At 36.5% G+C, this 25,666-nt stretch overlaps 1 protein-coding gene across 1 annotated transcript; it reads right to left on the reverse strand.

The window, feature by feature from the left end:
• Window positions 1-310: 310 nt before the first annotated feature.
• On the reverse strand, window positions 311-24,211 carry FAD6 (fatty acid desaturase 6). The gene is made up of 10 exons (XM_086419498.1): window positions 24,041-24,211; window positions 23,887-23,941; window positions 8,073-8,311; window positions 6,295-6,438; window positions 6,046-6,197; window positions 3,231-3,353; window positions 2,904-3,081; window positions 1,913-2,031; window positions 796-910; window positions 311-655 (listed from the first exon to the last, which is right to left on the reverse strand). Exons 1-10 carry the CDS (start codon window positions 24,077-24,079, stop codon window positions 494-496), a joined length of 1,326 nt encoding a protein of 441 aa, XP_086275624.1. The 5' UTR covers window positions 24,080-24,211; the 3' UTR covers window positions 311-493.
• Between the last annotated feature and the right edge of the window lie 1,455 nt (window positions 24,212-25,666).

Genomic DNA, 25,666 nt, shown 5'->3' on the forward strand with positions numbered 1-25,666 from the left:
TTTGATATTCTTATGCTATGGATGAATGAGGGTTAGTTTATTATGTCTTTCAATTACTTTTGGTAATCTTATCTTGAACTCAAACCCTCCATTTAGTTAAGCATCATAGTCTTGCATCATGAGCCCCACAATTACACGGTGAGTGTTGCAAGGGGGGGGGGGGGGGGGGGGGGGGGACAGCACAAGCCCCGAAGGAGTTTTAGTCCCACCAAAGGTGGGAATTCTCACTGGTATATCAAAAAAAGTGTTTCTCTATAAGTGAAGTCCGACGACCTTAACTTGTAGTGTTAAACAATGATTCAGCTAAACATACTGGTAAACATAATATTTTTTCATTAGTCTAATTAGATACTTTACTCAGAGCATTTTCAAGTAGTTTCTCTCCTTTCAAATGCTATTCTCGCTACACTAGAACATATAGAAAAATGAGAGAGCATACCAATGCTTATACTGGAAAAATGAGAACGGAGTGTCCACTCCAAGAATGCTCAGTTTATGCATAATCAGGCATCACTGTTCTAAGGAATGTAATTGGTTGAGAGTCTTCTGGTGCAATTTCATCAAAGGCAACATAATTGTGTTCCTCGCTGTACACATGGCACATTGTCAATATCGTCTTCATTAAACGCCAATTCCATTTGGCCTCGTTCAGATACTGTTTGACAGATAATACCAAGTGTGAGACAAAGCACTCACATTGTCAACCTCCTTATATAGTAGATAGATACTAAGGGGCTTTCAAAGAGAAATTGTGATTTAGAGTTAAAAATAAGTAAGAGGAACAGATTTATATACCTTGCCCCAGTTCTCTTGTAGGGATTGATGAGCTGCTCGCAGATTGTAGCTAGGTATCCTTGGAGAAATATGGTGGGGGATGTGCACATTTATGTCATGACAGAGTATCTCGATCCTGCCCAAGAGAAAAAATGACAGCTTAGCAATCTCTCTCATTTCTAATATAGATAATAACTCCGTGGTATCACCACCCAGACTTCATAAGCATACCTAGTTGGCACCTTCAAACTGAGTGGGTGATATAAACTGATAAAATAAGAAAGCTTCTATTCACACCCCAGCTTTAACTTTTCACACCCCAATTAAAAATAAATAAGGTAAACAAATGACTGAGAATAATTAAAAGTTAGGGTGCCAATAGAAGCTCTCTGTTTTTTTTTTTTTTCTTTTTTTGGTTTAAGATTTTATACGAGCCTAATCATAATTGTAAACAACAACTGAAATTGTGACCGATAAAAAAATAAAAAACTACTGAAATTGTTTGAACGAGTGTTATAATGTTTATGAAATATAGAGATTATAATTTGAACCAAACCTTTGTAATGTTTAAAGAGTGTGTTAATCTTTAATTGGGGGTCAGGTTCATAGAGAACGGGTGAATTATCGGACTAATGCTTATGTTCCGTAGGTACCAGGATCTCAGTCCTGTCCTTCAAGATCAACAAGATGGGGAGACCACAGGCGGGTGTAGCACCTCTCTAAAATAACTCAGTTGTAATATTAAGCTTTTGCTGAGTTTATCTGATAAGCCATCAGGAAATATTAGACTTGTATTTAGAACTAGGAAAAGAAAAAAAGACAGCCTAATCCAACAATTAAAGATTAATTAAACAATTTATGGTAATTTCTTTGTTTTTCATGCTTAATCATTTGATCCATACCACCATTATAATATAATTTTTTTATTACCTCAACTACCAGGATACATTTTCACTATACTTATCTATTTCTTTTCTTTTTTTCTTTTGTTAAGCAAAGTAATTCATTTAAGGAAAAAAGAGACATTGAGGGCCACATAATAGGTGGAGATAAGTAACAAACAGGACCTACAAAACAACACAAACAAGCAAAACAAATAACGAAAAAAAAAAAAAATGAAGCAGGATAGAGGCATTACCAACGAGGATAGTCACAATGAACTGTCCCATTAAGCTGAGCCTGAGCAGCATTCCACTCTTCCGAAGATTTGAATGGTATGTGGGGAGCCGTATGATGGACCATCGTGAAAGTACTCATCTACAATTCAAAAGTGAACGAAAAGTAGATATATTTAAGTTGAGACATTAAATTTCACAGAGAGGTTAGCCATCGAGGAGAGGAATAATCTAGAGAAAAACTTGCCTTACTAACTTAGTAAGATTTCAAATCCTACTAAGGGTCATTGAGCTCAAATGGATTACCAAATTGGCAATCCAACATCACAGCCCTCTAGATTCCATGAAAAAACTCAAATCCAAAACATCACAAAAATAAAATAAACTAATAATAATGGACGGCTACTGAACTCCCAAATTTAAAATTAAAATTTAACGTTGAAAAATGACTTTTTTAAGTTCGCAGAATTTTACTCTCTACATCCCTGTGGCATCAGATCATGTTTTTTGGATACGACAAGGTGAGGCCAATGAACCATATGGATGGAAACATACATAGGGATGGAAACAGAATTTAAAATTACTAAGACTAGACTTATTCAATAATCTAATGTGTATGTCTTTTCTGCCAACAGGATTGTCATGCATGTGGCAAAACATACATGAGGATGGAAACACCACTGAAAGGTCTCCTACTCCCAGAACCAACATACTAGGACTACTGTCCAACAGGATTGTCATGCATGTGGCAAAACATAAATGGGGATGGAAACACCACTGAATGGTCTCCTACTCCCAGAACCAACATACTAGGACTACTGTAACATCCATTGTGAAAATCTTTTTTCTATGTGCCATGTTCGCCACATTTACTTCAGTTTTAGGGGTCTTTATCATAAACTTAATGGCTACTTTAGATTTTCTGAACACTAAAACAACCCATAGAATGCCAATAAAAGTTCCATGTGGAAATTACATCCTAATATAAAAGAAGATATCAGAAAGTAGTAATACCCAAAAATGATACCCTAACCATGGCATCAACCAGAATTTGATCCAACCCATGACGCCTGTCTTATAGATGATCAACGGCCATCCGATAGCCATAAATGCAAACACACATGCCAAGCTTATCTTCACCCTTGTAACTTCATTCGGTCTGAACTTTTCCAAATTGAAGTGCTGTATCACCCTAGGATGATGTTCTATAATGTTAGAAGAGTTGAATATAAACAAAGGAATACTTGAAATTAATAAAAGTGCCCAAGTTACTAGTAAGAATTCAACATTAGAATGGCAACAAATAGTCTTTGTGGCTTGTGCGGCTCATGTGTATCATACCAGTGACTTATGGACATCCAAGTTCGGAATGGACCGTATCCAAATATAATTGCTTTACGGAAAACTGGGGATGAATCAAATTCTTTCCTCAAAACAGGGAGCCAGGCTGTATCTTCAGATAACCTGGATGGAAAACATAAGAAAAAAGAGTTTTTCAATGCAAAATGACAATAAATAATGATATAAAAATGAGACGTGGTAGAGGTGAAGAAATGGTTTTATATTCCTGTGCGAATACCTAAAATGTATTTTCTTACATAAAGCAGATTCTTAGCAACTTGATTCAAACACTAGCAAAAGGCAGTTATCCATATTTTACACACAAAAAAAACTACGGATTTGTTTGATTGCACATGGAAAATCACAATTTCCTTTGTTTGATTGGAATTTTTCCATGGAAATCCATTTTCCACCCTCATCCAAAAGGCTGGATTTCATTTTCCCACCCACACCCATGGGAAAAGGAAATCCACCCTAAAACTTCCATCTCTCTTCTTCTCCATCTCCACCACCATTGTTGTCCTTTTCCTTCATCATCGTCGCCCTTGCTCCATCGTTGTCATCCTCAACCGCCTCTGCCACCGCCTTCCTCAGCCACCTCCGCCGCCATTGTCCCCAACTGACACTGACGCCCTACTCTCTCTCTCTCTCTCTCTCTTCTTCTTCTTCTTCTTCTTCCACAAGGGAAGCAAGTTCTCCAAGAAGAATGTGAATGATTCTAATACTTAACTATGGAATGATGTAGTTTAATTAAAATTGGTGAGAAACATAGGATCTTTTCTTAGTGCTTAAGTTTAAGTGGGAGATGGGTATCTTGTATGTGCAGGGTGAGTAGTTTTGAGAACTAATTCCCATTTAGTAGGAGATTAAGTTGTAACGGGTAGTTAGGATTTTTATTATTTAACTCTCCAGATTTGTATCAGAAAACTTGCCGAGAAAATATTATGAAATTCCTATTTGGATTTGGAGACTAACAATCACGAATTTGGTTCTGGAGGTCAGATCTCCCTTGAACGGGATAAATCTCAATCTTTTTCATCTTTTTTTCTTATTTTTGTGATTCGATCTAAGTAGGCATGTAACAATAAACTACCCATTCAAGGAACTCCCCATAACCTACGTATCCCAACTTCACCCACAACAAGGCTATGATCCCATGCATCCAACCTATTTTATCTATTCTACCCCCATAAGGAATTGATTCAATACATCGTATATACTATAAACTACCGCGCTCCTATCCTTGTAGACAGGCACATACCATTCCACCCCTCTTGAAAGTGACCTTGTCCTCACGGCCAGAACCTCTTGGATCCCAAATGATGTTGGAATCAATTACATCCATTTTAACATCTATCTTCCAAGGTACTCATCTTGTGAAATTAAAATTTTCATCATCGCAATCAACTTCTTTGATCTGTGTGTTGGTACTTCTTGAAAACAATTGATTTGATAATGGATGCACCGATTTCAACTAGGAATATGACTTCAATTTGCTTTTCTCTTCAAAATTTTCCTTCACATCAACATTCTTCTTCAAGCTACTAAATCTTTGGAGCATTACTTTGTTTCTTTAGATAATATTTTCGATTAGACGACATTTCTTCAATCCATCAAGCATCGACTCGCAAAATTCCCTCAACTCATCATCCGTTGAATCGATTCCATCTGAGGATCACCACTCTGATATCAATTGTTATGTGCCTACTTAGATCGGATCACAAAAATAATGAAAAAGATTGAGATTGATCTCATTCGAGGGCACTCAAACCTCCTAAACACCAATTCGAGATGGTGAGTCTCCAATCCAATTAAGGACTTAATATTTTTTCTCTAGATAATTTCATTGAGCATAAAAGAAATTTAAATACAAGATAAAAAACTACCCTAACCACACACTTCTAAACTACCTACAATCCTACCCATTCAAGGAAATACCCCATAACCTATATATCCCAACTTTTCCCACAAAAAGGCTATGATCCCATGCATCCAACCTATTTAGTCTATTCTACCCCCATAAGGATTTGGTCAATGTTAACATCCCCATGCAATATAACTAATTACAACGATATTCATGAGTTACAACTTACATGTGTGTACATTTAGACTCCCAACATTCCCCAAATTTCATACCATATTCTTACTGACATAAGGTTTAGGACCCCAACAATTTCATGTAGGCAATTATTTTGGGAGACAAGAGATTGTGATTTATAAGAGATTTGAATCTTTGAAATACAACCTTTCTCTATTATTTGGAGTAGCTTGTTAAGTATTTAATTTTTACTTTTTATTTACTTAAAGTAGTGCAAAAGATTTCAAACTTTTAAGAAAATCAAAATCAAATGTACAACTACAATAAGTGAATAAAATTAGGAAATATGATTTTATTCATAATGGAGGATAAGGTTTTATGTTCTTAAGCCTTCATTATGTTCTCCAAGGAGAATAAAAATCATAATGCAAAGCGATACCCCCAGAAAGTCGGAACAAGCATGTACATTATATTTGCCCTAGTTTTTATCTCCCTTCATTTTTCTTTCTTTCTTTCCCTCTTTTCCTATTTGTTTGTTACTTGACCCTCTTTTTAAAATTTCCCAAGTAATAAGAGTAAGTTCGTCTATATGACACTAAGTTACTATAAACAAGTTACCATATGACACTAAGTTACTATATGGCACTAAATTTCCCAAGTTACTATATGACAGTCTGACCTAAGCATTCATCCGGATTATAATATGCAGATCTAGTTGAAACAAACAGAAAGCTTAATTTCCACAAATATGAATAAATATAAGGAATAGCAACAAACATGTTTGTTTTCGCGTGATGCCGATCATGCTTAAAGCGCCAAGGTTCATATGGGTATATCAAGGGCAAAAAGGCAAGGGTTCCAACAATGTCCTCCACTAATTTGTTCCTCGAAAACGACTTGTGAGCACAATCGTGGCCTATCACAAAGAACTTGAAAGTAGAAGAAAAACTAGAAGAATTAAATGATAAACTCATAGATGAATGAATGTATTTGAAACCAAGAAAAACGAAAAAAAAAAAAACTTACTCCCGTCACCGCAGTCCCTGTCCATGCCCAAGCTAGAGGAAGCAAATACCATGGAGCTTTTGAGATCATGAAAATTCCCAAAGCATAAGAAGATATAGATATTAAAACTGACTTCCAAGCTTTCACATCATCAATCACAAATACCTACCACAGTTTTAAGATAAGTATTAGATAATGAGAGAAATACTTGAGCAGGTGATATCCTATCATGAATAGCAATGCAGTCGATGAGCCACCACTCTATGGTAGAAATTGACTTGATGGATAATCCTAAATAGCGGTGCAATTTGGTCTAGTTCAAACCGAGAACCGAAGCAAATCGATAGCTTTGGGCTGGTTTGGTTCAGTTTGGAACAGTTGCGACTCGGTTTTGGGATAAGAAAATAGATAACCAATCAATTTTGTTCGATTCTCAATTCAAGCTTGTGTAGAACCAAAGCCTCATGTAATAAATAAATATATATAAATTTATTATGAATTATTTTAGGAGTTAGGACCCATATTAATGACATTTTTTATGGATTAATTAATGACTTTTTTATGGATAAGTAAATGATTTATTATAAGAAATCTCATGTTTATTAATATATAGGGGAATGCTAATGTCCAAGACCTCATGGGGACGTTAGCATTCTCCAAGACTTTCACTTCTTTTTTTTTTATCGGTACCAAGACTTTCACTTTCCAATAATACCCCTACTAATTTTTTCTTTTAGTGAAAAAGACAAGGGCATATTGGACTTTTATATAATAAATGCTTGTTTACATGATAAATGCTTTTATTTTACATAAAAAATGTTAAAGGCATTTAAGTCTTTAGATTTAAATACTTTGTTTGCAATTAATGTTTTGGCAATTAATGTCAACATAATAAATGTATTTATAAAAGGCATAATAAATGCATTTATTTTGTAAAAAACCAAGATGCCCTTGCTTTTTCACTAAAAAACAAAATGGGCAGGGGTATTTTTGAAAAGTGAACGCGTTGAAAAATACTAATGTTCCCATGAGGTCTTGAACGTTAGCCCCATATATATATGGATTAGGATCCGTATACACATAAAGCTACTCATAAAGCTACAACGTATTTTGTCTTATATGGGCAAAAATGTTTGGAATGGGCTGATTTTTTCTGAGGATGAGCTCTATGGTGAGGAGATCATCCTTGCCAAAAATCAGCCTATTATGAAACTTCTAACCCCATGTTTACAAGTTGAAAAATTTTAGACCGTCCAATTTTTGTAAATCACTTTTGATGGGGTTAGAAGTTTTGGAATTGAATGATTTTTTGCAAGGATGATTCCCTCACCACAGAGATCATCCTCACAAAAAATCAGCCTATTCCGAACCTTTTTAACCATATAAGACAAAAACATTGTAGCTTTATGAGTAATTTTATGTGTCTACGGAACCCGACCCCATATATATATATTTGCAATTAAAAATATGTTATTTCCAAGAAAGTTTAGAGAATATTGGCAACCCATAGAACCGAACCAAACCGACCTTAGTTTGGTCTGGTTCTATTGGCATTTCAGTTTGGTTCAATTCTGGTTCTTATTTAGTGGAACTGAGCTATGTTGATTCAGTTCCAATTTGGCCCCAAACCGAACCAAACTAAGTTGCACGCCTAGTCCTAAACACACAATAAGGCCAGAAAACATGCATATAACTGAGGAAAATGATCCAGTTAGGTCAATTTTTAGCCCAAGAGCTCTCCTAGAAGGATCTCAACTCATCCCTTCTACATGCACAACCATGTTCTTGGAAAATTGTACCTTCTTGGGAAGGGTATCAGTGATATCCCTCATTGTAATATTTTCGGGGAGTGGTTCTCCAATTTTGGTAAAACCATAGCTCTCAGATAACTTCTTTCTATGCTCCGCACTGTCTAATGCAGACAGTTGGACCGGGACTGCCACGGCCTTTATAATTTGTGTCTTTTTTTGGTGAGATAAGCATCGATGATGTTTGATTCCCCTGCGGATAAAGCTTCCCAACTTCAGATAACATATGCCTGTCTATCAGTAGAAACATTATCAGTGTGTGTGCAGATCTGGTAAGACTAATATCATAAGCAGTGACCATCATATAGTAGAAATACTATTTCTCGTGGAAGTAATCCACTTAAATGCATCTGACATGCCAATGTATAAAGGTTTTTGAAGGAACAGATAAAAAATGAAGAGAGCGCTACTGGCACGCCAACTTTTACTTATTACACCCCAAGTAAAATGAAAAAATAAGTCAATCAATCAATAGCTGAAAATAAGTAAAAGCTGAATGTGTTATGGTGCTTTGTTGTTGAGGTAATAACTTGAACCAAACTTTTGTAATATGGTGTGTTTTAATCTTTCACTGGGGTGAGGTAAATAATTGAAGAATTAGGGTGTAACAAGTAAAGTTGGGGTGCCAATAGCAGCTTTGAAAAGAAGGTAAGAACAAGTACATTTCAATCCACTATACACAATTTAAAACAGCTGTTTTTATGTAAGATTGGACAACCTCACAATTCGGTGGTTGTAGAAAGCATCTTGAAATTACAACGTGAACGTCATAAATAAAATACAATTCACAGTGCTTGGAAAAGCAAAGTTCAAGCAATCAAAAAATCTTTGAAAATATTCTTTTAGAACAAAAATAGCAATCCGGGCAGATTCTCAAGTCTCATGTTAAAGCATGGCGTCGATACATTGGTTGGTTCCCACTTCGTATACACGTCTTAAATTTCAGGAAAATGTAGCACCTTATCCTTGTTTTCTACACTCAAGAAACCCAAAAATTTCTATGGTACAACCAAATTTATGTTCTACTCATCAGATTTTTGTTTTTCCCCAGAACATCTTGAGCAATAGATTTTTTTTTTTTTTTTACTTGTTTTGCCTCTCGTATTTGCTAATGCAATTGGATAGCTACTAGCCCTTTTTACTCCTAATGTCTCGAATCAAACCTCAAAAAACACCTATTTACTTTCTTCAAATTAACCCTAAGAACCTACTGAATTGATTGCACCTAGAAGATTTACATTTAATGTTGCTAGACTTTTTTACATTACCCTCTTTTACTTGGCTCATGCATAGGTTTCAAGCGTAGATCTCCGTATCCTCCTCAACAGCTAAATGACTGCCACGACTCGGAAATCACTAGAACCTAAATCCTATTTGACCCATTCATATCCTTCCATATGTCCTCTTTGTGGTAAACTCCTTTCATTCATTGTAGACCCTCATCCTTGTTAGATATACATTAGGAGAACATGTTCATGGGAACATAGTCTTCACTAGAGAAATCTTACACCTTGAATTAATGTGCTTCAACAACTCTTCAAATTTTCTTTTTTGAACTACAAGTATTGAAGGGAGAAAAATTGAAAAGAGTTGACCCACAATCTTGCTTTCTTCTTTTTAAAACTATTGATTCTGATTTGAATGGCTTTACCACTATGCACTGCCATCAGGCATGCTTAATCATGAGTCAAAAAATCACTGTACTCTCACCTTATGTCTGATGCCTAGGTTTCCTGATGATGAGAAAAATCGTCCTTCCCACTTTCCTTTCTTCTTACACTTGGTTTGAGCCAACCATAAATTCTACCTTTTCTTAATATTTGAATCTCTTTTTATAGAAATTTTAGAGGTTCTTGGGACTTCCCTTTGATGGACTGCTGAGTTAGAGGGCAATTGACTTCTTCCCCCACAATGTCTTCTATATCTTAGATCACGTGACTGCTCTTTTTCCATGTTGAACTTCCCCCATGCTAACACAGAATTTGAGAGAGAGAGATTAGAAAACCAGTCTCAATCTCCTCTGTGCTCCGGTCGGATCTTTTGCACTACCATCTTCGACTCATCCCTCATCTCCTTGCTCCTGCACCTTGTACTTGATTCATGAGGTGAAATCCAATCCAATCCTCCCTATCACTGATTTGCACTGTTCTCAAGATGAGTACTCTATTTTACGAACAAACACACATCCAATTTTTTTAGTTAGACTGATCATCGATCTCCATTAGCAACACCCCAAAGCTTGGCCACCATTGTCAAATCCAAATGTGATTGTGTTTAATCAAGAGGGGTTGTAGAACAAGAAGCAAAATTATATGGAGCGGGAGGCCCAAAAAATTACTAGTCAAAAGGCTAAATGTGCACCTTAGCTTCAAACGAGCATAACTTTGGATTGTAAATCAGAATAATATTATATCAATTCGGAAAGCTTGTGATGAACACCATGATAAGTACAATGGCCATAGCCAAGTGGCATTTTACGATCGCAACAAAGGCGATTTCAGGGATCAAAATACACCTTTTGTTTTACACTTCATATTTTTAGTAATTTCCATTTTAACGTATTTTGGGATATTTTGAGGCCAAATTTAGTTTAGAAGGTTATTATTAAGTATTTTAATGTTGATAGAAAAATTTTAGTCGAATTAGATTTTTTACTATTTTTAAAATTTTACTTTTTGTGTAAGTTACGCTATTTTGGGTAAGTATGAAAGTAATAAGACTTAGGGTCAAATTAGAAGTCCAAAAGTCTATTTAAAGCATTGTAAGAGATGTTTTATTCATTCAGACAATCAGTAAGTTTTTAGTTTGTTTCAGATAATCACTCTCTTAATTTTCGTCTACTGGATTCAAGGTCATCTTTTAGGGTAGAAGATGGTGACCTTCTTCCTTCATAATGTTGTACACCTCGTGTTACATCAATCCCCTCTACCTGAAAAGAACTCGCCCTCGAGGTAACTGTCGGTAACATTTGTGAAATTGGGGCATGTTATTCAAACAGATCCTTCACATTGAATGTCTTTGACATAGCTATGTCGAAGATCAACAATATAAGCATTTCCATTGATCTTTTTGATTATTTAGTACAATCCAGCCTTCTTGTTATACAACTTCTTGTACATACTTGCTAGAAAACACTTAATTCTTCAACTGAACATCACCTGGTCACCTCATTGAAGACTTTAAAGTGGTGATGTTTGTCCGCATCTTCTTTGTAATTGGCATTGGACTCTTCCAATTTCTTCTTGACATCAGCATGCATTGTGACTATTTTCTTAGGCATGTTATCTATAGCAGCAGTCATTACATGGAATCTTCGACAATGGCACTAAATCCAATGTATGCTTATGTATTAGTGCATGTACAATTTCAAACTGTGGCTTTCGTGTAAATCAGTTGACCATGTTACTGAAGGCAAACTCAACTTGGACAAGATCCAAGACCAATGTTTCAGTTTGTCACTAGAAAGACACCGTATAATATTTCCTAATGTCCCATGTGCTATTATACTACAAAGATCTATCAAATCACTTCCAAAGAGCGCTCAAAATGGCTAACAAACTTGTTCTCACAATATGAAGTGATTTTTTTTGGTACATAATGCAAACGAACCACTTTCTACAGAATAGATTGGCAATATTTGTGTCATCCATTGTCTTCTTACATGGTATCAAGAGTGCCATCTTAGAAAACCTATCAATAACAACAAACACAGAATCCAAACCTCGTGGAGAACATGAAAAACCCAACATAAAGTCCATAGACAAGTGTTTTCATGGTGCATTCAGGATAGGCAGTGGAGTGTATAGGCGGATGGTTTGAGATTGGCATTTGGCTGCTTTGCATGCATAACAATATTGCACGAACCGTCCAAAGTCCTCTTCAATTGCATCCAATAGTATCGTTCTTCGACTTGAATTAAGCTATTGTATCACCCCAAATGACCTGGTCTGACACCATGAAGATCTCTAACAAAATGCTCCAAAAGTGAATTCCTTTGAACACAAACAATTTCTTGTATATGAAATTCACTTGAACCCAATTGTCCTAACATGCATTTGCCCCTTTCATCCACAAAGTCTTTGTTGGCTGCATACAAGTATAACAAATATTTGAATGCAATAACTTCAATTTTCATGGTAAGCAAAGAAGCCCTCCTACTCAATGCATCTGCAACTTTATTTTGTTGTCCCGACTAATGCTTTAGTATAAAAATGAACTCATGTAAAATAGAAATCCATCGAGCGTGCATACGGTTCATGTTGGTCGAACTGTTAATGAACTTCAAGGTCTGATGATATTTGTATAAAGTAGTCTCTTTGTGCACCAGATAACGCCACCAATGCCATATTGCTTGGACCACTGCATAAAACTCCAATTAATATGTTGACCACTTTGTTCGGGTCCCATTCAGCTTTTCACAACAGAAAATATAACTCCAATGTCAACATATGATTAATCATAATGCACTTCAATCAGCTTCTCAAAATTTGGCAATGCCGAAGTAGGGGCAAAAGTAATTTTTTCCTTAATAAAAACAAAGATCTGCTCAGACTCCTCTCTGACTAAATTTTCCTTTTTTCATATAGTTTGTAATGGGTTATGGGTATTACAATACTATTGAATTAGTCACGGATTGCCTTCTCATCCACCTGTATGCATACAACACTCTTAAGGTTGATATATAAGTTGTTCTCATTAAGCACGATGAACACCTCTTGCAGATGCTCAACATGTTCATCTTCTCTTCCATTGTATGCTAATATATCATCAAGATATAAGACAACAAATTTTCTAAAGGGGGCTTAAAACATGATTCATTAGTCTCATGAACGTACATCGTGCATTCAAAAGTCCAAATGTCATTAGCACAACCCTTCCCCGGTTTGAAAGGTTGTTTTTCACTTGTCACCCAATTGAATCCCGATTTGGAGGTACTCACTCTTCAAATATGTCATTGACCTTTCAACACATCTAGCACGTCATCGAATCGTGGTATAGAAAACCCATAGGCTATACATCGCAATGATTTTATCGATGGCTCTGCTATCTATGGACATCCTCCAACTTCCATCTTTCTTAGGTGCTAATAAAGTTGGTACAACATCTTCCCTAATCATGTCCTTATGAATCAAATCCTCTGTCTGGCACTGTCGAAGAATGAGTAGACTTGCACCAGGGAATAGGTCAATATGGTATTGGATGTCCCTCATGGGGGTAATTCATCTGGTAATTCTTGTAACATAATCCCATTAAATTCATTCATCAAAGTCCCAACTGATCTAAAACACCTGCAGACCTCAAATCAATACCTTTTACCACCAAGTCATAAATGCCCCCAGTTTCCTTGTGAGGTATCGTTAACAATTAGAAAAGACAAGACCGCCCCTCCACTAGGGAGGTGGAGGGAGGTTGTGACAACTCTCTCTTATCAATTTTTTTTTTTTTTTGATAAGTTAAAATTTTATTTAAAAATAAAAAGGGACAAAATGACCCCAAGATGCAAACTTATCAAAAAGATGCGAGGGAGTCCCTTAGGCCTCCTCTAAGTCACAAACCAAGTCCCACCTAGCAACAAAATCCTCAAAGAAAATTCATTTAAACTCTTTGTACACTTTTCCCCAAAATGGACAATAAGAGATCATGAACAATTCTCTCTTATCATAGGGACAAACATAATTTTAATTCCATATTTCTAAATGATAAAGGTGTTGTATTTTTGGCTTCTATAGGTAAAATCTTCATTACATCACAAGTAACTTCATCTTAATAAATTTTCCAATGGAAAACGGAATTCTGCATCTATACTACTTAGTTTCACCAACCTCCTTGATCCAACCAATTATGTATAAAGAATGATGCTTTTTTTCTATTTTTAGTGCAGCTTATCGATCATGGTTTTAGAGACCATTTCGTTGCTACCTCCATCTATTGTCACATCACAACTCACTGGCTGATCACACACTTGGTCCTGAAGATGTGTGTTTGCATATCAATCTCTTGTTTTGGTGTATAAATCAATCTTTCACGATAATGAAACTCCATCCTGTTTAGAAGTCAATGATACTTCCTCATCTTCTTGACAATTCTCAACTTCATCACCTTCATAATCTGGCTCGACACTGTCTTCAACCTTACTATTTTTTGTTAAATTTATCATCTAATGTTGGGGACATTGATTGAATCCATGCCCAAGTTGATTGCGTCAATGCCACTTAACTGGCAACATATGGGTATGGATGTGTGGGTACAACCCTACTTTGACCACTAACAGAATTTCAATTCATGTCAGTAGGTAGTTGGATATTTCCTTAAATAGGTGCTTTCCCTCAAATTCTCTTTGTATCCTGTGATGGTATAGAAATATTAGACCTCCTAAATGCTCAATTTCTCATACATGGTCGACCCACTAGTGTTTCTAACATGGTTTCCATCTAAATAGCCTTGTTAAGTATACAGATCAGTTTCATCAAAACCAGATCTTGAATGGCCATATGCAGTTCACTCTTAAATAATGTGACTAGTTGTGACTCCATCTCTAACATGCCATTAAGTGAGGATAAAGGATAAAAAAATTGTAGCATAATCCCTCACTATACAATTCCCTTAACAATAATTCCTAGTACTCATAAAATAGTGGAAGATCATTATCTGCTTGTAGAAATTGTGTTTGTAAGGCCTTCATTACATCAGTGAAACCAGATATTGTTCCACCAAGCTGAAGCTCTCCCTTAAGTTCATAAGCAACTAGTTTGACCTTCTTCTCTTTAGGGGACTCCATAGGGTCAAAGAATCGAAACATCTCCAGAAGCCAATTAAGGAAATCCTCTTTGTAAAGTTGGCTATTGAAGGAAGGAAGGTCCACCTTGACATGAAAATCTCAATCCTCTATATAAACCTTAAATAGGTTGTGGACCTTCGGTTCCTTTTTGTGGATATATGGATGATTACTAAAAGGGAGGGCACTATTGACACCATTGACACCCACTTTATTGCTCACCGCACCCACTTTACGCTATTTTCTAATAAATAACGAAACTACTCATCACACCCACCTAAAAAAAAGATTAATTTTTTGTCTGATGGGAAGCTACTAAAAAGCTACATTGAAACTCGGTAGAATCTTATCGAATCCACCTGAAAGGACTCGATAGGAATCTACCGATTGGCGAATTCAATACTGAACTACATAACAAAGCTTCGTTTGAATTTTTTTTTTTCGTTTCCGAGATGATTTTCTAACAACTAATAGATTAGGAGTTGAGGTTTCCACAATCATTGCTAACCAATTTTTCAAGCTCTAAAGGTATTGCTTCTTGCACCACTAATAAATGCATAAATTACTATTATATACCCCCAATTTATGGTGATTAATTAATGTTAATCTGGTTAATATGGCCTAATTAATTGAATTTTCATTTTTGTGATATTGAATGTTGAGAATAGGAGAAAAAGGCTAAAGATGGATTTTATTTTATTTTTAATAGATAATGGAAAGGAAAGGTCGAGATGACCAACCCAAGAAAAGAAAAAACAAAGGAGAAACAAAGAACAACTACTCATAAATATTACAGTTAGAAATAGTGAAGAGAAAAATTAATTAACTTATTAGCCCTAATTAGGCTTTAAAGGGAATTACAAAGTCTAATAAAAAGGAAAAGACTAAAAAGGAAAAGGACTAAAAGTCTACTAAAAAACAGAATTATTCAACACTCCCCCTAAGTTGGTGCATGGATATCAACAACGCCCAACTTGGACAACACACCTTCAAAGGCGGTTTTGCTAACACCTTTAGTAAGAATATCAACGAGTTGTTGAGATGTCGGAACAAATGGAGTACAAATCTGCCCAGAAACAATCTTCTCTCTAATGAAATATCAATCAACTTCGATATGCTTCGTTCTATCATGCTGAACCGGATTTGCTGCTATGTTAATGGCTGATTTATTATCACAATATAGTGAAAAAGGGGTTGTTACGGGAAGACACAAGTCAGCTAGTAATGTCTTAAGCCACAATAACTCACACACTCCAAGTACCATAACTCTGTACTCTGACCTCAACACTGAACTGAGAAACTACATCTTGCTTCTTACTACGCCAAGTTACCAAGTTGCCACCAACTTTAGTTCAGTACCCTGAAGTGGATCATCTATCAGTTACTGACCTTGCATAATTTGCATCTGTCCATGCCTCGATGACCATGATTACTAAGAAAAATACCTCGACCAAGACAGTCCTTAAGATATCTTAGAATGCGATAAACAGCGGTAAGATGAGATGTTCAAGACGAGTGCATAAACTGACTTCCGACACTAACAGCATAGGCAATGTCGGGGCGAGTCATAGACAAATATATCAATTTTCCCACAATACGTTGATACTGGCCAATATCTAACAAACACTCTCCCTCAGAATCAGTCAACCTGTGATTCTGCTCAATAGGAGTATCAACGGGGCGAGAACCAAGCTGACCGGAGTCACGGAGTAAATCAAGGACATATTTATGCTGGGAGATAAATATACCAGAGTGAGACTGCGCAACCTCAATACAAAAAAAATAGCGAAGATGGCCAAGGTCCTTAATCTCAATTTGGCGGCCTAAATAAGATTTGACCTCGGTAATGTCAGTACTATCATTTCCAGTAAGAACAATATCATTCACATAAACAATGAGAGCAACAGTTTTGCCCTTGGAGTGGCGCAAGAAAAGAGTGTGATCAGCAGAACTCTGATGGAAACCAAATTGATGCATTGCCGTTGTAAAGCGCTCAGACCATGTACGAGGAGACTGCTTTACTCCATAGAGAGAGCGACGAAGACGACAGACATGTGTAGGAGAAGCAGGTGTGAGAAAATCAGGAGGTTGGATCATATAGACTTCTTCCTGAAGATCACCATTGAGAAAGTCATTCTTGACATCTAACTGAAAAAGAGGCCACCCTCTAATTGCGGCAATCGAAAATAGAACCCGAATGGTGGTCATCTTGGCAACCGGAGCAAATGTCTCCTGATAATCAATCCCATAAGTTTGAGCATAACCCTTTGCCACTAAACGGGCCTTATAACGAGCAATAGAACCATCGGTATTATATTTAAGCGTGAAAACCCAACGATATCCCACAGCCTTCCTCCCAGGTGGAAGAGGAACAAGTTCCCAAGTCTGAGTCTTTTCAAGAACATTCAACTCATCAATCATAGCTGCTTGCCACTTAAGATGGGCAATAGCATCTGCAATAATATTAGAAGGAGAAACAGTGGAAACAAAAGTAAGAAAGCTCCGATATGAGGGTGAGAGAGCAGAATCAGATATATAATTAGAAATTGGATAAGTACAAGTGCGCTTACCCTTGCGAGTGGCAATAAGACGATCATCACAAGGGATAATAGGAAGCAGAATTGGAGGCGAGGAAGCACGTTGGTCTGGCATAGAAGTGATGGTCGTATTACGTGGTCGCCAAGAGTAAACCTGCAATAAAAGAAGTGACGGGCTAGCAGGAGGTGGAGACAGAGGAACAGGCATGGGAAGAGAAAATAACAAGGAAGAAAGGTCATCATTGGGAGAATCTAGAGGAAATCACTCGGACTGAATGGTAACTGACCCATTGTATTATGAGGTGTGCTCAAAAAAAGAAATATCCCGAGAAATGAAACGCCTTCGAGAAGGAGGATAATAACAGCGGTATCCTTTCTGGGTAGAGGAATAATCCAAAAATACACATTTTATGGCCTTGGGATCAAGTTTAGTACGAGTTTGGTCAAGGATTTGAACAAAGCAGACACATCCAAACACGCGTGGAGGGAGTGGAAACAAAGGACGATCTGGATGGAACTGAGAAAAAGGCGTAGCAAACTGAAGAACTCGAAAGGGAGTCCGATTAATGATGTAAACAGCAGTAAGAACTGCATCGGCCCAATAGGATTGTGGCACATTCATGCCAATAGAGAGGGCACGGGCTAACTTTAGAATATGACAATTTTTCCTTTCGGATCGACCATTTTGCTGAGGAGTCTTAACATTGGACATTTGGTGCTCAATGCCAGACTCTAAACAAAGTTTCAAAATATCACTATAGGTGTACTCAGTACCATGATCAGAACGGAATGTCTTAACAGTACGACCAAACTGGTAATGAACCATAACAAGAAATTGTTTAAAGATCTCATATACTTCACTCTTGTGTTTCATAAGAATGACCCAAGTGACGCGACTATGGTCATCGATGAACAAGACAAAATAGCAAAAATCAAGGGTAGAAGAAACGGGGGAAGGTCCCCACACATCGGAGTGAATTAAGTCAAACATAGCAGGTACAGTAGTATGTATACTAATAGGACAATGAGAACATACATGTTTAGCTAATTGACAAGTCTCACATGAAAAATCAAGTAAATTGTTATTATGAAATAAACCAGGGAACATGTGTTTCAAATATCCAAAAGAAATATGGCCTAAGCGTAAATGCCAATGCATTACAAGTGCCTTATTAGACTGACTACTACTACTACTACTAAGTTGAGAAACAGAATGAATGGTAGGTAGAACAGGTGTGTCCAAGAGATACAAACCATTCACTTCATGTCTAGTGCCAATCGTCCTCTTCGACTCCAGATCCTGAAAAATACAATGAGAAGGATAGAAGGTTACACTGCAATTCAAATGTTTGGTAATGCTACTAACCGAGATAAGATTAGTAGTAAGTTGAGGAACATGCAGTGTATTAGTTAAGGATAAAGACGGTGTAACAGAAAAATGACCTTGACCAGTAATAGAGGATAAAGAACCATCGCAAGGCGAACCTTGCGATGATCAGAGCAAACACTATAGGTTTGGAACAAGGAAGACGTACCAGTCATATTATCGGAGGCACCAGAATCAATGATCCATGGTGAAGAAGTTGTAGAAACACTATGTACAGATGCAAAGGTACCTGAGTGAACGAAACTGAAGAAAATGCTGGATCAGTAGATGGTTGAGAGACTACATGAGCTGAAGATCGTTGAGTTTGTTGGCATTATTGATTAGGACGACCATGAAGTACATAACAACGAGCCTTCACATGACCCAACTTTCCACAATAATCACACTTATGACACTGACGGGTAGGCAGAGACCGACTAGGTGGTTGTAGAAAAGATAGGCAAGCAAGCATGGCTGAGTGATCTCCTGAAGAATGAGGTAGGATAATTGCGCGACAACTCTCATCAGCCAAGACATGAGAATATGCAGTCTGTAGGGACAGAAAGGGATCCATACCCAATAAATGAACTCTCGTATATTCAAATTCATCCCGGAGCCCGGTTAGAAACTGAAAAACTCGATTCTTATCCAGAATCGATGCATATAGTGCTTCATCAACATATTCCTTCCAAGCATAGGACGAGAAGTAGAAGATCAACTGTTCCCATTGAGGACGTAGCTGAGATATATAGGAGGTCACTGAAGAGTCACCTTGTGAAAGGCGGGAAATCTCACGCTCCAAGTTAAAGATCCGGACATTGTTTTGACGTTGCGAATAGATATTATTTGCAGAATCCCATATCTGTTTTGCAGTCTTGGAGAATATAAACCCAATTGCAATGTGTGGTTGCATAGATGTAATTAGCCAAGAACGGACCATAGAGTCATTAGCAAACCATTGGGGATAAGCAGTGTCAGTTGGTGCCGGTTGTTGTTCCGTCCCAGTGAGGTATCCGATCTTCCCTTTTCCACCAATAAACATTTCAACCGATCGAGCCCAAAGAAGGTAATTAGGACCATCTAATTTCACGGCAGTAATTTGGATGCCTGGAAAGTCAGTCGAATGAAAGGGAAGACCTCTCGATCCATCACTATTACTGGTAATCGAAGAAGAAGACTCGGAGGCCATCACGAGAATCTATGTGTTTTGGTTTGAAGGGAGATCAAATAAAACAGAACAAAAAAAACAAAAAAAGGTCTGGAGCAGATCATAACTTCCAAATACAAAGTTTGTTGTGATCGCAGCCACCCAACTACACCTCCGCAGTGATCGCAGGTCTCGCAACCACCAAAAAATTATTTTTGGAGTGTCGCAACCTTCAAATAAAAGGGCTACTATGATCTTAGCAACTCAACTGCACTTCAGCAGTGACTGTAGGCACCAATCAGAAAAAAAAAAAAAAAAAAAAAAACTGCGACTATTGTAACCTTCAACCAGCGAATCTGTTGTGATTGTAGTAGCTTAACTGCACCTATGCAGTGGTCGTAGTCAACAAACGAGGGCTCTGCTATGATCGCAAGCCTCAAACAACACTTTTGTTGTTATCATAGAATCTAAACAGCACTTCTGTAGTTGTCGATGAGTCCAAACAGCCCTCTGTTGTTGTCGTTGGGTCCAAACAGCACCTCTGTTATTGTCGTTGAGGTCAAACAGCCAAAGAACTGTTACCGCAGGTTGCTGAGGCTCTGATATCAAGTTAGAAATAGTGAAGAGAAAAATTAATTAACTGATTAGCCCTAATTAGCCGTTAAAGGGAATTACAAAGTCTAATAAAAAGGAAAAGGCTAAAAAGGACAAAGACTAAAAGTCTACTAAAAAACAGAATTATTCAACAATTACAAATACTATCCAAAAGGACTAAGCCTCAAAGAACACTCCTTTGAACTCTGAAGGTCTCACACCAAAAAAATAGAAGCCCTAGAGCCGTTAAAACTAACTCTTGGATTGATTGAGTCTTCCCTTCAAACACTCGAGCATTTCTTTCTTTCCAAATACTCTATGAAATCGCAAAAGGGGTTAAACTCCAAATCAACCTTTTTGAATTACGGAAGTGTATCCCCAACTAAAGCCATTCACTAGAGACTTCTCTTACCGAACCCGGAAGACATAAATCAATCATGAACAACGAAAAGAAATGTGTCCATACACCCCTTGCCACCTCGCAATGCAAAAGCAAGTGATTAGCCATTTCTTTGTTTGCCAAGCGCATATAACAAATATTCGGACCACAAAAACCCCTTCTCCTCAACTGATCAATCGTTAGAATCATTTCCTTCACAACGGTCCAAAGAAAGAAAGCCACCTTCGAAAGCACCTTTGGACCCCACACGGCAACAAAGGGAAAATTAAGATCTCCATCCCTAACCAAATCATTATAAAACTCCTTACCGAAAACTAACATTTACTATTGGAGCCCAAGCTCTCACATCTTCTCCACTCAACCCCCCTAATACTAAGTCTAGAATACCCATCAATTCCATGATCTCCAGTAACTCCCAATCATTCAACGGCCTCCTTAAACCCAAATCCCACCTTTTGCTACCTTCTTCCAACACACAAAACTTGCCATAGGAAGCTTTCTTTTCTTGATACTACATACAATAAGTTTTCCCAAAATCTTACTTTGTTCCCCCTTCCAAACTTAAAAGTAACCCTCTTTCTAAATTGGGGAAGAATCTTTAAAATGCATTTACATACTCCACACCTATAAGGGTTTTTAGCTTCTCCACTTTCCCACCCAAAAATATCCTCCCCAATTTAGCTAATATCACTTTCCGCCATAATCCTTCCTGTTCCGCCCCAAACCTCCATAGCCACTTCCTTATGAATGCCCCATTCAAGCTTCTCAAATTTTTTGTGAAGAAAACATGCAAAAAGGTGGAGGAGCAATTATGAGACAAGTTAAAAGAATGGCTAAAGAAGGAAAAAAAAAATTCCAAAAAGTGAAAATCTCTACACATGCTCTTACATGCCACACAAAGCCTTTACTTCTATTTTTTCTTATTCTAAAAGATCCCATACATCTTTCCCATATCTTTTTCTTTTTATTTCTCTCTCTTTTTCATCCACATGTTAAATTCTCTCACCTTCCATATATCCCTCATTCTATTTTTTTATTTGTTTCTATTTTGTCTATTCTCCCACCATTATTTATTTTCTCTAAACCTCTCTCTCTCTCTCTCTCTCTCTCTCTCTCTCTCTCTCTCTCTCTCTCTAAATTTCTTTTAGTTTATTTTTCTAGGTTTTTTATTCAATAATTTTGATGGACTCATCTATGGAGATTGTTGGCTAAAATTCTAATTAGGGCTAAAGGTGAAACTCAAAGATTGTAATTTAATTTTTTATCAACAATGGTGAATTAATTTCATATTTTTGGATTGATCTAAATTGAGTTAATTAATTGGTTTGATTCAATATCTATAAATTATTTTAGAATTATTGTTTATGATCATCACATTAAATGCTTGTGTTTGGAAAAATCCTTCATTTATTATGGATGAATGTGACACTAATTTATTAGAAAATCCTTGTGATATGTGAATGTGTTACACGTGACAACTTTAGATTTTCCAAAATATTTTTTAGAAAATAAATTTTTGGTTTAATTGTTATATCATCCGGTTCTAGAAAATCTTTATTCGAAACTAACCAAGAAATAAATTTGAATAGAATAAAATTATGATTTTTTAGTGATCCCCGATGCTTAGCACTTTCAAATTTCTGTTTTTAAATCCTTTTATTTTTTTTTTGGCTCCAAAAGAAAGTGTGCAAAAATCATCTTTTTCATAGTTTAGGTCAATCTTATTTCACTTCACAAGTGTTTTCGTTCAATTTTTACATAATCTCCGTGAATCAACCTCGAACTCCCAAGATTTTATTACTTCGCTACAACCCAACACTTGGGGTATTTAATCTACACTATCTCAGTCATAGCAACCACGAAACCCTAATTGAAACTTATGTAGGTTCAAAGAAGAAGAAGAATGAGAAAGAGAAGAAGAAGGATGAGTAGGAGGAGTTGGAAGAAGAAGAGTTTGAGCAGGAGACCGAATCAAATTCGGTAGGGGATGGTGGGTGAAAGTGGTAAGATAAAAATTACTACTTTTCAGCCACTTTTTAGGCAGGTGAAAGCAGTAAAGTGGGTGTCAATAGCACACCCCTTGTAAAAACAACAAACAAAATAGAACCCAGTTGACTCACCAAACTTGTCATATTATTTGAAATAGTGAAGTCATCTCAGATATTAATAATAGAGATAAATTATTGTATGCATTATAATAATGTGCATGAGATGCATCTGTTGGGATATGGCTTCAGCTTCATTTGCTGCCTTTACACGAGACTCCAAGCTGTGTTCATCAAGAGAAGATTTAAGACTTTGAACATGTGCCATGCCCGGTACTCCAAATCCCTAGCCTCAATGACATCCCTGGAATCAGTGGATTCACGTCTATACATTTCCAGAAATAGCTTTAACTCTTGATTACTCTGCTTCAGATCATGGACCGCAGCTTGCAATTTATGATGCATCTTTTCTTTTCTTTTTTATCGATAAAAAAAAAAAAGATGCATCATAATAATGTTGTGGTGTATCTCATCACATATATTGAAGATCTAGATTTGGATCGACTAGGATCAATTAGATATTATAGAATATTGAATCGATTGATTGTCTTTCCATATTGATGGATGTTTTTAATTAATATAAACCCAATGGACAAATGTAATCATCATCATTCAAGAATTCCCAATAAATTTATTTCAATGTGGTGGACAATTTAAATCTTCTTAGTCCCAGGATGAGTTTCAATTTCAAAGCCATGCTTCATTGTTCATACACAATGTCTCAAGCGACCACAGCTCTAGTAAACTAGACTCAAACGAGTCAAGCAATATCATATACTGGAACAAAAAATTTAAGCTTAAAATCAACTAATTTAGCTCTACTGGCTCCCGAACCCTTTTCAAGGTGAATTTTTAAATGAAGCTCATGGTTGAAAAAGATTTTATTTTATTTTATTTTTTTAAAAATGGATCTTAAAGCAGAGAAGAAGAAAAAAACATACCCAGAGAATTCTGTGTGGAAAATTTACTAGTACGAATGGGTATCTGATGGGAGCCCTGTAAATCAAACAAGACGAAATTAATAATTGTTCTCATAGATTAAATTAGAGAGAAATTTATACAGAGAGAGAGAGAGATGTGGATTAGGATTACTACCATGAAATTGAACCTCAAATCGGCAAGTCCGCACGCCATAGCAGAAATGCAGAAATTTCGGTCCAATTCACAGGCTCCTCCCCTTCGTCCTTGGGGGAGACTAGAAGGAAGATTGAAGAAAGAGGAGAATGATTACTGCTTAGATAGGAAAATGGAAAGGATAGTGTTTGATAAAGTGCCGTAACCCGTAACAGCCATTCACTTATGTTCAACTTCAAAAGGCTGTTAATGTGTGGGCTTTGTTGAGCCCTAACTCAACTCTAATGGGCCCTAGCTGGGTTTGGGTTAAATAAATCCTTGCGTTTCTCAAAATCATTTGGAGCTGTTTGAGAAAATTGTTTATCAAAATATGGGCCCAATCCATGATTTTAAAACTCGTTTTGGCGTCTCGTCTCATCCAAGAATGAGGCCGAGTCATCTCAGATGAGATATTCGATTTATTTGAGTCGTCTCGGATGAGATTTTAAAGAGTGCCTTAGAATTAGAACAAACCATGTCTTTGAGACAACTTGTCAACTCGTTGCATTGGTAGACGATAACGAGACAATGCTATATTAGTTTTTTTCAATTTCATTTTTTGAAATAATAAAATGAAAAATGTTATATTTGGCATGATGGGACTCTCTAATGCTTCTTTTCAAGAAACAAAATGCATTGGTATGCCTTGGATGGTCATTTGGTAAAAGAATCTTAAAAGACACTTTTTTCTAACTTATAAGAGATATTTTTCTATATTTTTGAAATATGTTAAATTCAATGTCAAATTTGGATAGGATATGGCATATTTTATATTTGAGACAATTTTTAGTAAGTGTTGGAGCATAATTGTTGGATGCTCGAGCCAAAATTTGGAATTTATACCCTCAAATAACATGCCATTAAAGATGCTCTAATGCTTTTTAACTTGTGTCCAACTTGTGCCCTGAGGACACAAGTTAAAATGCATTAAATACATCTCCAAAATTTATTTACTACCTACGATGCCCTCAAACAATCTTGTCTGACCAAAAATACCCTCAAATGATAATTTTCAAGGTGTTTTGCATCTTAACTACAGTATCTTGGGGAAGTCATTCTATGTTAAAGGAATGATATAGAATCCATCCTAATTAGTCGGCATAGCAACTTGGGAAAGCATTTTCTGTTAACTATTCATAACTAATTAAGAGTTTAGTTGAAATTTGATTCTATCATTCATTTATATATACACACATACATATACATATATACAAAATTATTTCGTATCTTTTTCTCTTTTTTTTTTTTTGAATAGTTATCGTGGTTAAGGTAGATCCAAACTAGCTTAAACCCTAAGGTACAATCAACCAATTCTGTCCTCAAGGACGACTTTACAAGACCTTACAAATATCTTGTTTTGACTTTTCACTAAACAATGGAAACATATCGGCAGAAAGAATACTTTATTAGAAAGAACTCTCAAATCCGAAGTATAAATCAACAAGAACACAAATAATCTCACAAGATACAATATATACGTGGTTTGATCAAAGCATCGACCTACGTCCACGGGCGAAAATGACAATTTCACTATGATAACCTAAGAAGAATAGGTTTACAACTTCTCTACCTCTCGTACATCTAACATTTTTAGGGTTTCATCTCTTA

This window comes from Akebia trifoliata, chromosome 12 (genome assembly GCF_017979445.1).
Source record: "Akebia trifoliata isolate Shusen 1 chromosome 12, ASM1797944v1, whole genome shotgun sequence".
Classification (NCBI taxonomy): Eukaryota; Viridiplantae; Streptophyta; class Magnoliopsida; order Ranunculales; family Lardizabalaceae; genus Akebia; species Akebia trifoliata.

Coding starts and splice junctions, on each gene's coding strand:
- FAD6 (XM_086419498.1), bottom strand. CDS start 24,079: ATGGCGTGCGGACTTGCCGATTTGAGGTTCAATTTCATG. Junction 3,354..6,045: donor CATCACGCGAAAACAAACAT/GTTTGTTGCTAT, acceptor TTTTCCATCCAG/GTTATCTGAAGATACAGCCT. Junction 656..795: donor TACAAGAGAACTGGGGCAAG/GTATATAAATCT, acceptor TCTGTCAAACAG/TATCTGAACGAGGCCAAATG.